Source organism: Patiria miniata, unplaced genomic scaffold (genome assembly GCF_015706575.1).
Source record: "Patiria miniata isolate m_02_andy unplaced genomic scaffold, ASM1570657v1 HiC_scaffold_7, whole genome shotgun sequence".
Classification (NCBI taxonomy): domain Eukaryota; kingdom Metazoa; phylum Echinodermata; class Asteroidea; order Valvatida; family Asterinidae; genus Patiria; species Patiria miniata.
In genome coordinates, this window is record NW_024037074.1 from 26,336,168 (window position 1) to 26,347,473 (window position 11,306).

At 40.6% G+C, this 11,306-nt stretch overlaps 1 protein-coding gene across 1 annotated transcript; it reads right to left on the bottom strand.

The window, feature by feature from the left end:
• Window positions 1–2,940: 2,940 nt before the first annotated feature.
• LOC119745850 lies at window positions 2,941–10,914 on the bottom strand. The gene is made up of 4 exons (XM_038222483.1): window positions 10,741–10,914; window positions 9,547–9,720; window positions 6,342–6,463; window positions 2,941–5,236 (listed from the first exon to the last, which is right to left on the bottom strand). The coding sequence occupies exons 2-4, from the start codon at window positions 9,701–9,703 to the stop codon at window positions 4,103–4,105; spliced, it is 1,413 nt and encodes a 470-aa protein (XP_038078411.1). The 5' UTR covers window positions 9,704–9,720; window positions 10,741–10,914; the 3' UTR covers window positions 2,941–4,102.
• Between the last annotated feature and the right edge of the window lie 392 nt (window positions 10,915–11,306).

Consider the following 11,306-nt stretch of genomic DNA (forward strand, 5'->3'; position numbering starts at 1 on the left):
AAACCCAACCCAATGCATGCGCAACACAAGCAACCTAACCCAAACCAACCCAAACCGAACGCAACTCACCCGAACCTAACCCAACCCAACCCAACCCAACTTTACGCAACTCAACCAACCTAACCCAACCCATTCCAACCCTGTGTATCTATACCAAACTCAACCCAACCATTCCAACTCAACTCAGCCCAACTCAACCCAACCCAAACCAATCCCACCCCATCAAGCCTAAATAAATCCAACTGTCCACCCCAAGCAAAAACCCAACCAAACCCAATCTAAAACCATAATACCTAAGAACTGAAATACATAATAGGCGCCATGACAAACAACTCCCCCTCATTTTTGGCGGGAAAAAAAATCACTTCATCATCATTATTCAGCCCCGAGGCAAGAGTTGCCTCGTGAAAGACAGAGGCACAGACACCAGGCGTTGCAGAAAACTGGAGTGGAAAAGAAAGAAGAAAGAGCAAAACTCCGCGGTTCAATGTCAGTCGTGTCAAGGGTATTGACCGGGGAACTCCAGCAAACCTTCGGCCTGAATGGTGTTGACGGAAGCCTATCAGCTTTCCACCCTTCGCAGATCTGTGAGCCTCCCTCCTCTTTTCTAATGGTAGCAATGGAAAGGACCCGTGACGATTTTTAATGCGAGGTAGACCCTGATTTGTTGATACTAAGGAAACGAAAAATAACGCACGTCTGACACTATCCCCCAACGAGACTGAGCGTGGGGGCGGTTCAGTCTTCAGAGGACAATTTTTGGATGGTTTGTGTCCAATCATCACAGGCGCTGAGGCGCAAAACACCAAACAGAACTGTATACTTCTTATCAATCAAAACTTCCTTTATGCTTATAGCCCATGATAGGATAACTGAAAAGTAAAAACATAAAACAAAATTATGGGAAAGGGAAAAGGAAATGCACCACGGGAAGTGTTTGTCATTCAGAAGAAAAAATTGATCCGGTCGTCAAAAATCGCAACACCAACAAAAGTACCGGTATTCTTACAAAGTTGCACAGCAGTTCCAGCGCTATGTAAACTACGTAAGACTGAACCTATGGACACTTGGCACTCAACAACCACCTTTAAGATCTTTTCCCCCCCCCGATATTTTTTATTCAGTAATGTTTTGGTATGGCAAACACTCTTCAATGATTTTCTACACTGAAATTTTGTTAGACTGGCCCCTGAGATACTATGCGAGCAAGAATCACGATTTCGGTTCCAGACATGACGTGCCGGTATAGCCAGTACAGGAAAAGCCAACTTTCAAACGATGGATTGTATTGCGGAAAGGTTCCAAACCCCAGCCGAATACAGATCAGTAAACAGTGTGGTAGGGAACATTCCCTTGTACAGAATATCCCGCAATCTGAAAATCTCCGCCTGAACATTTATGCAAACACAATAAACACGCGGACAATAAATCTGAAGGCTTCCCCAATTTCCTCTGCAATTCCGCTGATGTTTTTCTTTCCTTTTCGAGAAAACACATTTTTTACACATCAGCACGCAGGCAGTCTTCTCCCATTCCTGCTTCTTCTTCTTCCTATTTTTTTTTTCAATTCTTCAGAAAAACCTCCCTAACGAGTTCGGGGAGTGCCAACGCTCATAAATCATAAGATTGCAGAGACTCTGAAATAAATTTCACCCTGGAGGCCAAAGATTTATGTTACGCGCCGATACATTTATGTTCCGGACGTTGCCCCCTGTTTCATTCCCCCTTCCACTCAGCGCAGTGCTCCCCCCTCCAGTCCCCCTTCCAGCTCTCAAAACACCGGGCCGGCGTCAGGCCTTCGACCGGGGTGTGTGCTCCGGGAAGGGAAATACACGAATCCCCCGCACTTCATAGGCGGGTCGGACTAGTCGAGCTCGGGCCGACTAATTCCCACCCAACCCCGGAGAGGGTTGGCAGACAATGACCGGTGAATTTGATGGGGAAACTTAGGAAAACAATGCCGTGGGGCGTACCGGTGCAGTACCAGCAATCCGTGTTTGCCGGAGGGGGATTTTGGAGATAGCTGCATCCCGCCTCACGACACGACCGGTGGGTCGGCCAAGGCACGGCGAACAAAAAATAACCGATTACGGGGAGAGCGTCAATCGTTGATTGTGGCTATAGGACCGGATACTTGTCAGGATTAAAGGTCTATTTCGGTACACAATCTCTGCAGTGCCACTCAATTCCTCGTAGATCATCTCTCTCGGCTGATTTTCTGTTAAGAGAAAAACTTGTCTTCAAGCAATGTAAGTGCTTTACTAGACACACCCAAATTAAGCCTTGCAGAATCTGTCCCTTTCACGAAGTACTTAAGTACAACATGCCCGGACGCCCCCCCCCAAGAAAAATTACCTGAAAAGTAACAAACCCTAAATTGTGTATGTTCATATGTTGCGATGATGAGGAAAAACGACACGAGACGAGGTCATTATGACGTCATCTCTGTGATAACTGTAAAAGCTAGTTTCCATGGAGAATTGAGATATAGAAGCACCAACAGCCCGATTCCGATAAGATTAAAAAGTGACCCTTTAATGTAAGTTCACTGTCCTCAGATGAACGCTTGGCGGGAAATATTTTTTTTTAATGTCCGAATTGTGTTTCCCCAGCAACATATTCACGAAACGTTGTTATATTGAACGATTCTCATGTGTATGTATGGAGAAAATAATTTTAGCCAAATAAGGGAAAACAATTCAATAAACCATTCCAACTAAACAAAATGCCCGTTATCTATTCACCAATCCAACCGGTAATTTGCTCACCAAGCAGCCAGATAACTGACCAACCAACCGACTGCACAGCCGACCAATGACCAACAGACCCACCTATCAAATGTCTAATCAACCAACCGACTGACTACTTACCCAACCAACCAACAAATATCAAAATCAAATCACAAATCGAAAAAGAAAGTGCAAAGAACAAACTAAGATAGCAAATACATTGATTGATTATTTCTTTAATCTAACACACAATCGTTGGAATTTCACACAATGTACAGCTAATATACCAAAATATATAGAAAATTTGATTTCAAATTTGTTCGTTTCTTGTTATTAATTCACACACATAAATGCAAGGCAGTTTGTTCGATTTGGCATGGTATTGCCATATATAGCATTCAATAACACACACAATAATTTACATTCTAAAAACTGGGCTGTAATTATGAATACAAAGCAGACAAAATAGGTTTGCATTCTAACATAACATGGAGTGATGTGTTCACACAATTCCCAATGTTGAAGATCCGAAAAAAAGTTCAAAACTGCAAGATGGCCTGACTAATATACATGAAGAATCCAATGAGATCAACATTTTTGAAGATCACAAAAACCCCAACCAAAATATGAAGTTACCCTGTGACGGATCAACATTTCTGGTGCTTAAAATTTTAAGGACCACAAGTCCAAATGTGTTGTGAAGTAAAGCAAAATCTAATGTGACTATCAAAATATATTATGTATTCTTTACATAATCCTCATGACAAAAATAGACCCTTTGTCAGCAAATTTATGAATAAGGCTCATAAGACAAAAAAGTTACAGCACCACAAGTACTCTATTCAATTTAAAAGCATAATCTTATAAGAAGGCTTTATATAAATGCATACTTCATTTTGAAAGATCAGCATCAAAATGAAAAGGATTTAGAAGTATGAATTAGCTTGTTGCTCCATGTGAAGTAACTGCCTAATAACATGTCTAATGCTGTTTATAAGACAGCATTTTGATGTCCATGTTTAATCGGCAAAGCTAATGTAACATTTATGACTCCTTACTTCAATGCCCAACCTTATAAACCCTCAAGGAGGTAACATATTCCAGGACTAAAACAATTATATGTTATTTCTAATGAACAAAAACCTCTCTTCTATTTTACCCACATGAAATAATACCATATCTGAACCCCGGTAGTACCTTTTCTAACATCAGAGAAAAACACACAACAAGCAAGTAATAATGCAAAACAAACGATTGCACAATTTTCAAGGAAATTTTTCGGACATTTTAAAATGCTTCTGGGAATCTCTAGGGCTTTTCAGGACGGAATAAAAAAGACTGTCAGGACAAAATAAAGAAGCTCTGGTGGACTCTTATAAACCATCTTCCTCTTTGTGTCTCATTCTCCATGAAGAGGCAGATGAAAACACTGGCTTTCCTGGCAGTCGACCCTTCATCTCTTCCACTGTTGGGGTAAGATCCAAGTTTTGCTTGCCCCTGATAGGCGAACGGTCTGATGGACCTGCAGGTTTGTCTAGACGTCGACGAGGCTGCAACTTGGTGAGAGCAGAGGATGTCTGGGATGGTGCCGGCGGTAGCGAAGACAAGAACTGCGACAATTTTGGCTCTGCTTCGGGTCTCTTCTGGTTCATTCTTCCATAGTATGTCTTTGCTCGGTTAAACTTGGGAGGTTGGGGCATGACGTTCCTTTCCTTGGATCGACTGAGTGAGGCATTGCCTTCTCCTGAAGTCTGTAGTCCGATTTGTGCAATTGGTTTCCTCCCTTTCACCCTGTCGCCGGAACCATTACCCTTTTGATTCATCTGGACAGACACATGCTTGTGAATCACAAATCTGTCTCTCACAGGCTCAGTTTCGGTGGAGGGCTTTGGAGGCTCACTCCAATCAAATGCTGTCGTAGTGCTGGCTGAGGCCATCATAAGGGGTTTCCGAGTCACAACTGGCATTGTCTTGGACCTCACCATATTTGACTCGCGAGGCCGGCTCTGGCGCTGGTTACTCCTTGTTGAGGTGTCTCCCTTATCTAACTTTGGCCTCTCCTTTATCACTCCTTCATTCTTCGTTGTCCTTTTTATGGCGGAGGTAACACCTAAATCCACAAAGAAACTTGCTGAATTGGAGTTTTTTACAGGTTCTGATTCATCCAGTTCACCAGCAGACACACCTTCCTTATCCATTTTGTCATCCACCCCCTGGTATTCTACTGCTTCTAACGCCGTCTCTACTGTATTAAGAATGGCCTGCTCCTCATGCTCCACTTCTTCCTCCATTGTTTTCTCATCATCCTGTTCCGAGTCCATCTCGTCAGAGTATTCTTCAGGTGGAGAGATAGTTGGGAGTGGAGTCGGTGCGTAGAACTCCGCAAGGGTCAGCTTTGTGGTTTCGCGTTGCACAGGATTTGTACGCTTGTTGGATGACTCTGCTTGACTGTCAATGCTGTCCGTTTGTTGGTGCTTTTGAAAGACGGATCCATTGTTGCCGTTAGCCTAAGTAAAAGATTGATAGCAAATTATCTGTGACCACTAAGAGGTTAAGGCTTTTCTACTAACTTTTCTTTTGGAGATAAGGTTGGTTTCTCTTGAGCAAGAGGTGGATGGGTAAATGAGTGACTGAGGGGTGTAGTAAGTGGCAACTAAGAAAGAGCTTAGTGCTTAGCTTGGCCAAAACTGAATTATGATTTTAGTCCCCTTATGCAGCCTCAAGGTTATTCCCAAGGGCTTGTGAGACATTATTCATTTTCAGGCTTACAAGGGAATAACTCCTGCTTATATGTGCAAGAAACTCTTCATCACCAATCTCAGCAACCAATGCTGAGATTGATTGAAGAAGGCATGTAATCGATTATGAGATTGCAAAAGTTTATGCATAAGACCTTTTTAAATGAGTAAAGCTACCTGCATGGTGTAACAAAATCCTCATTTAACCATTGAAAGCCTCATTTAACCTCATTTAACCACTGTGTCATTCAATGCCACACCTTTAGCCTGGACAGAAAATTTGAAAATTCCAGAAGAATATTTTGGAGGACTGTTTGTGGTTAAAAAAGGTAAATATAGCCACTATAACTTTACATGAGGCTTGAAAGTTGATGTGGCATCTGGTTCCTACACAGAACAGGCTTTGGAAGGATTCAGGTAAGGTCTGTAGCAAAAAGAAATCTAAGGAGTTATGGTTAACTTATTTATTTCCTTATTAACCCTCCTATGCAAAACATGTATTCTTTGCAAAGTTGTCCATTCATAATCAGTCAAGTGACTGTTTTTAACAGTTAAGAGCTCCTAGCCCACATAAAGCAGGATTAACTGGCTGTGACTGTTATATAACTTGATACAGCTAAACTTTGAATGTCGGTGATTGATAAGACAGCTGTGACTACCAGTTGCCTGCTTTTGTTTGTTGAATGAATTTGACTAGTTAGACTGCTTGTGTAAAATAGGATCTGACTGTTGGCGACTAGCCTGTGTACAAGGCATGGAAGGAAAGTAGTGGATGGGATTTTTAACTGACTGCGACTGTTCAAACAGTAGGAGGGTTAATGATGAATACATTCAAATGACATGAATGGGAACTGAATACTAGCAATCAACTTACATCTTCTGCAGGTGTGTCTCTTCCTTCATCAAACTCCATGGGTACTGAGGAATCCGTATCTTTGCTCTCAAAGGCTTTTGGATCATGCTCCTCCTCCGAATCCTCCTCAAGGGGGTGCCATTCTGAAGCAAAAAAAAAGCAAAAAAATTAAACAAAACATGAAACGTATTCTTCTTTGATGAAACTTATTTGATTAATAGGGCCTACCATTAATAATATCATGAAATGGAGATTTTTATTGTGTAAATGTAACCTGTATTATTGTCACAATGTTTTTCTAATCAAACAATTAAAATGGCATATTTCAGCCTTTATAGCAAGGCCTTCTTCAGAGGTAAATTTCATTGTATATTTCCGGCAAATCCAGTCAGTGAGCTGTTGGCTGCACTTTATTTCACTTTCACATTTTTTTTCTACTGTGAGAATGCTTTTGTCAAAGTTCATGTGAATAGCTTTTCACTTGTCTTCTAAGACTGCATGACCTGCAAAGACCTGACTACAACTCTTGCATATCTAAACAACTGGTATGCAATATAAAAGAACAATACACAATCTTGAAGTTTGGAACAAAATGTTGAAACATGCCAAAATAGCTTTGGATAAAATGGATCAGTAATCATGCCGAGAAATGTGAAATGGATAAAAATAAACCTGCTAAAGAAGTAAAATTTATAAAATATGCAAGTAATTACTTGTGTTTATTTATAATTTTCTATACAAAGAGAAAAAAAAAAGAAGGAAAAACGGAAACAAAAATTAAGACAAAAATACCAAGGAATTGAAAATTTACTTCATAATGCGGTTTTCATATGCACTACAGCACATGGCTCATGCACTTAAAAGCTTCTGATTGAGTAAAAATAAAAAGTACACAGAAAAAACATGGAAACGTTTTAAAGCAAGAGAACATGTTGTTCAAACTGAGTTATCTCACATTTGCAGGGGAGTTGGCTCCAAGATTGTTTGCATTGCAAAATTTGAAACTCAAAGGAAATGCTTATTAAAAGTTGTTAATGATGATCAGCTTTGTAAAAATGAAGGAATTTGAAAGTAGTTGACACAATACACAAGGGCAGATCCAGAACACAATTTTTTTCGGGGGGAGGGGGGGGGGGGTAAACAAATTTTTGGTCCCCCAAAAAGTGGGTCAAAAAAATTACGCCGTGGGGTTTGGGGCCCGCTTAAGGGCCCCAACATTTTTTTGGATTCTAGATGCTCTGTGGTGCGATCTGAGGCAATTTCTGACCGCTGTAATCAATGTTTTTTTGAGGAAAAGATGGTGGTGTACTCCTTGCCTGCCTTTATTGCGACGTCACATAAAAACAAAAACAAAATGTTTTTTTTGGGGGGGGGGGGGCATGGCCCCCCCCCCCCTGGATCCGCCCTTGACAATACAGAAGTTTCATGACTTTGTCGTTGATGTGCAAATGCCCTTGAAGGGCTTGGTCTTGGCAACTGACCAAAATGAAAGAGTAGTTTTTAATGTAAACAAAAAGCAAAGTAGGAAAAACTGACAGATCTATTTCACAATAATTTAAACATTGTTTTCAAATGTTTCTGGCTAATGCAGAAGAGTCCCAAAAGAGGCCTTTAAGAATCCCGACAGTTGACATTCACTGAAAGGCCAAAACTGACACTGTCTTCATGAATATGCACCTAAATACATAAAGTTGAGAAACGTTTGAACAGAACATGCATTTGCCCAGAGAAACGATCTTCATCTGGTGCAACACCACTTTGTTGTACATGTACCCTTCAAACAAAACGTCTATTTCTGTTCAGTTCATACTTCTCTTAGTAAAGTACAGCTGACAAATTCATACTTCAATTAAGTTTAAAAAGTGCTAAATATTTGATAATTCATAACGCGAATACTTGACTTAATGTCACAAATTTGTTCTGTTTCGTGCTGAGTTTGAACCTTTGGTCTTTAACGTACACAAATTTATAAAAATCTAAACAAAAAGTAGTACAATTCTGTGGATAAATTTCCCCAGAACTCATTTCCCAGCCTGGTAAATTAGCTACTACCGTTTAACCCTTAGACCACAGATGTAAAATGAAGATAAGTTTGACAGAAGACACATAAACCTGCATGTAAAGCCTGACTACATGACAATAAAAATGCCGCATTAAATTCACAGCAGTTTTAAGAAGGAAAATAATTACATTACAAGAATTATTTCAAACAGGAATCAATTTAATTTTTTTTACAATTCAAGAGGTCAATTTTAATTATGATGTAATATTGATTCCATGTAATAACAGTAGATAGTTGTAACCAAATTTTCTTGTACAGGGTGACCCCCCAAAAATGCAACCCTGAAACATTTGCCTTTTTTCGAAAATGTGATCCGTGAATTTTTATGTTTTGGATATCAGCTTTAAGCTGAAATGTTTTTCTTTCAAATACTGCCAGTTATGCAACAAAACTCCTTTTTGTTCCATAATCTGATATCCAAAACATAAACATTCACAGATCACGTTTTTGAAAAAAAAGGCAGAGTTTTCAGGGTTGCATTTTTTGGGGTCACCTTGCATAGAGCTATGGGCTCCACAAACACGTTCCCCCCCCCCCTCAATGGTCAGCAAGTGAGAGTTGGGGGATACCACTGGAAGCTATGGACATTCGAATGCATCACCGACGACGCCTGATGCTCACGTGAAGACACTCTGGTTTTTTTCACATTCAGAAAAAATCAGTCGTGCCTACTTCACTCTGTATATGTAATGCATGCTATACGCGCGTGCGGTGTGTCCCATCCTCCGGGCCCTTGATGGTGGTAAAACAATGCCCTCTGTTGTTCGCAAATGGAGCTTACACGGCTTATATATTAAAACAACATGGGCACATGAATGATGGCGGATAGATGTAGCCAAAGCGCTGGACATCCCCCACCCCTTGTTTCATACACGCCTTACTTAAAGGAGCCAAAAAAGGACCAACATGTGACTGTGCCGATTAAAGTGTACGAAAGGTGCATGGAGTGTGTGCTTCCCATTTTAAACTCAAGTGCACAACACCTGTAAAGTCTACTCATGAGAGAAATGGGTCTAAAATGTCAGTGCATGACAGAAATGCTGTCAAGGCTGAGGGCATCGACCAGCCACATTGGTGTTTTGCATTGTTATGGCTCAGGGTGTAGATATAAATGGACAGTCTCTTGTTAAACTAGTTCACCAGGCTGTTCATGTTGTAACTCACCTGGTGCGCCCACCACTGCCATTGTGTGCCAGGACCCACAGGCTACCCTGGCCACTGGATCATGTCCCCAGAGAGAGACTCGCACAGGGGTGGGGTGCTGGGAGGAGGGGTTCAGCTTGCCTTGGGTGGGGATCACGTGGCTACTCTTACCCCACATATAGAGGGCACCATTGGCTGAAAAACAAAACGACACAAACATGTACCAACGAAAACTACTGTGTTGCGTTCCTGGTGTTACATATAACCATGTGTGATAAGATGGACAATTAAGATGAAATTCTGATTTGGGGTTTTAAGCCTGAACAGACATATGCATATATTGTTATTGTTCAGATCACTTTTCTCTTTTCTATTTTTCTCTTGTGATTTTGTTTTCCTTGGTAGTTTTCCTGAGACTTCTGAAAACTCAGAAATACTCTACACTTGCTACGAATTATTTGAGCATTTCTGCAGCACGAGATAGGTGTTTTGCAAGATTATTGGGTTTTGCGAGATAAATTGTCAAATTTCTTGCAAGACAACCGTACTTTCTATTATTATGTACCTGAGTAAAATCGCACCAGCGGGATCAGTAAACAAACACGTGACATGTTCATACAAATCTGTTTTAACACATGTACTACGAAAAGATGTACTGATGTGGGCCTGACAAAGATAACGTCATCTAATGGCAAGTTTCCAAAAGAACAAACCAAAAGATATTAAGATGTTGGGAACAAATTAGCAAGCCAACTACAACCTAAGAATAACCTGTATTCCTGCTTGAACTCAAAAACAATAATCTTAATTCCTATCCATCAATATGCTCAACCAGACCATTTCTAATGTTTTCACATTACTGAGAATACTTGAAAGCGCCCCATTCTACGACATGAATTGTTTACAAGTGTTATGAATCTGGTTACACCTGGTACTGATTAAGCAACACCCATTCTAAGTTCATGTATATTCCATGCAAATATAACAAACTGTTTAACTTTGACTTTACAATGTTTGGTTTATTGTCAAGAAACTTGACAACTTTTGGAAAGTAACCATTCTCAGAGCTTCAGAGCTAAAAATACATCTATGAGAAATGAAATGAAAGTTTAATTTATGCCTTTGCAGTCAAATGTTGACCGATGGGTTGATTTTTGGGCCACCCCAATTATTTTTAGTAGTGGGTTACATTTTTTGAAACATAAAAATACGCACATGTGATCGCAGCTGTATAGGAGTCACCGCAAGCAATCTGCGAAGCACTTGGCAATGCATCATGGGATAGCGGCCGTGGCTCACGGAGATACAGGACCTTTGACCCATGACCTAGCTGACCTTCCGTGCCTCCTCCCCAGGTGTAGACTGTGCCATTTGCTGCAACGATGAAGAAAATATGGGAAGCCGTCAGTCACACACTTTTGCAATAGTATTATTTGCAAACTCAAAGTTTAACAGAATTGTGGGTGTTCTGGGAATTTACACAATGTATTTTTTATGTGCACATTATGTGTCTATACCGACTTTCGCTGTGCTACATCATTACTTATCTCAGTCAAGCAATCCTGAATCCCTGATCCTGATTGGTTGATCGGGGCAACAACAGTGTGATATTATCCCATATAGCATGGTCCATATAACTGTCTTCCGCTTATGATCGTAATTGTCTAGAATTTGTGCACTATTCCTTCTGCATGTACATGTACGTGTAATAGAATAACTGCTGAAAAGTTCCTACAGTGTGCCCATTCCATGTTTGCAGCGCATCAAGTTAGATTGAAGAC

Excerpts from the sequence above, each read along its gene's own strand:
- LOC119745850 (XM_038222483.1), bottom strand. The coding sequence starts at position 9,703 with ATGTGGGGTAAGAGTAGCCACGTGATCCCCACCCAAGGCAAGCTGAAC. Across the intron at positions 6,464-9,546 it reads GGCAGTGGTGGGCGCACCAG|AATGGCACCCCCTTGAGGAG; the intron begins GTGAGTTACAAC and ends TTTTTGCTTCAG. Across the intron at positions 5,237-6,341 it reads GAGACACACCTGCAGAAGAT|GCTAACGGCAACAATGGATC; the intron begins GTAAGTTGATTG and ends TCTTTTACTTAG.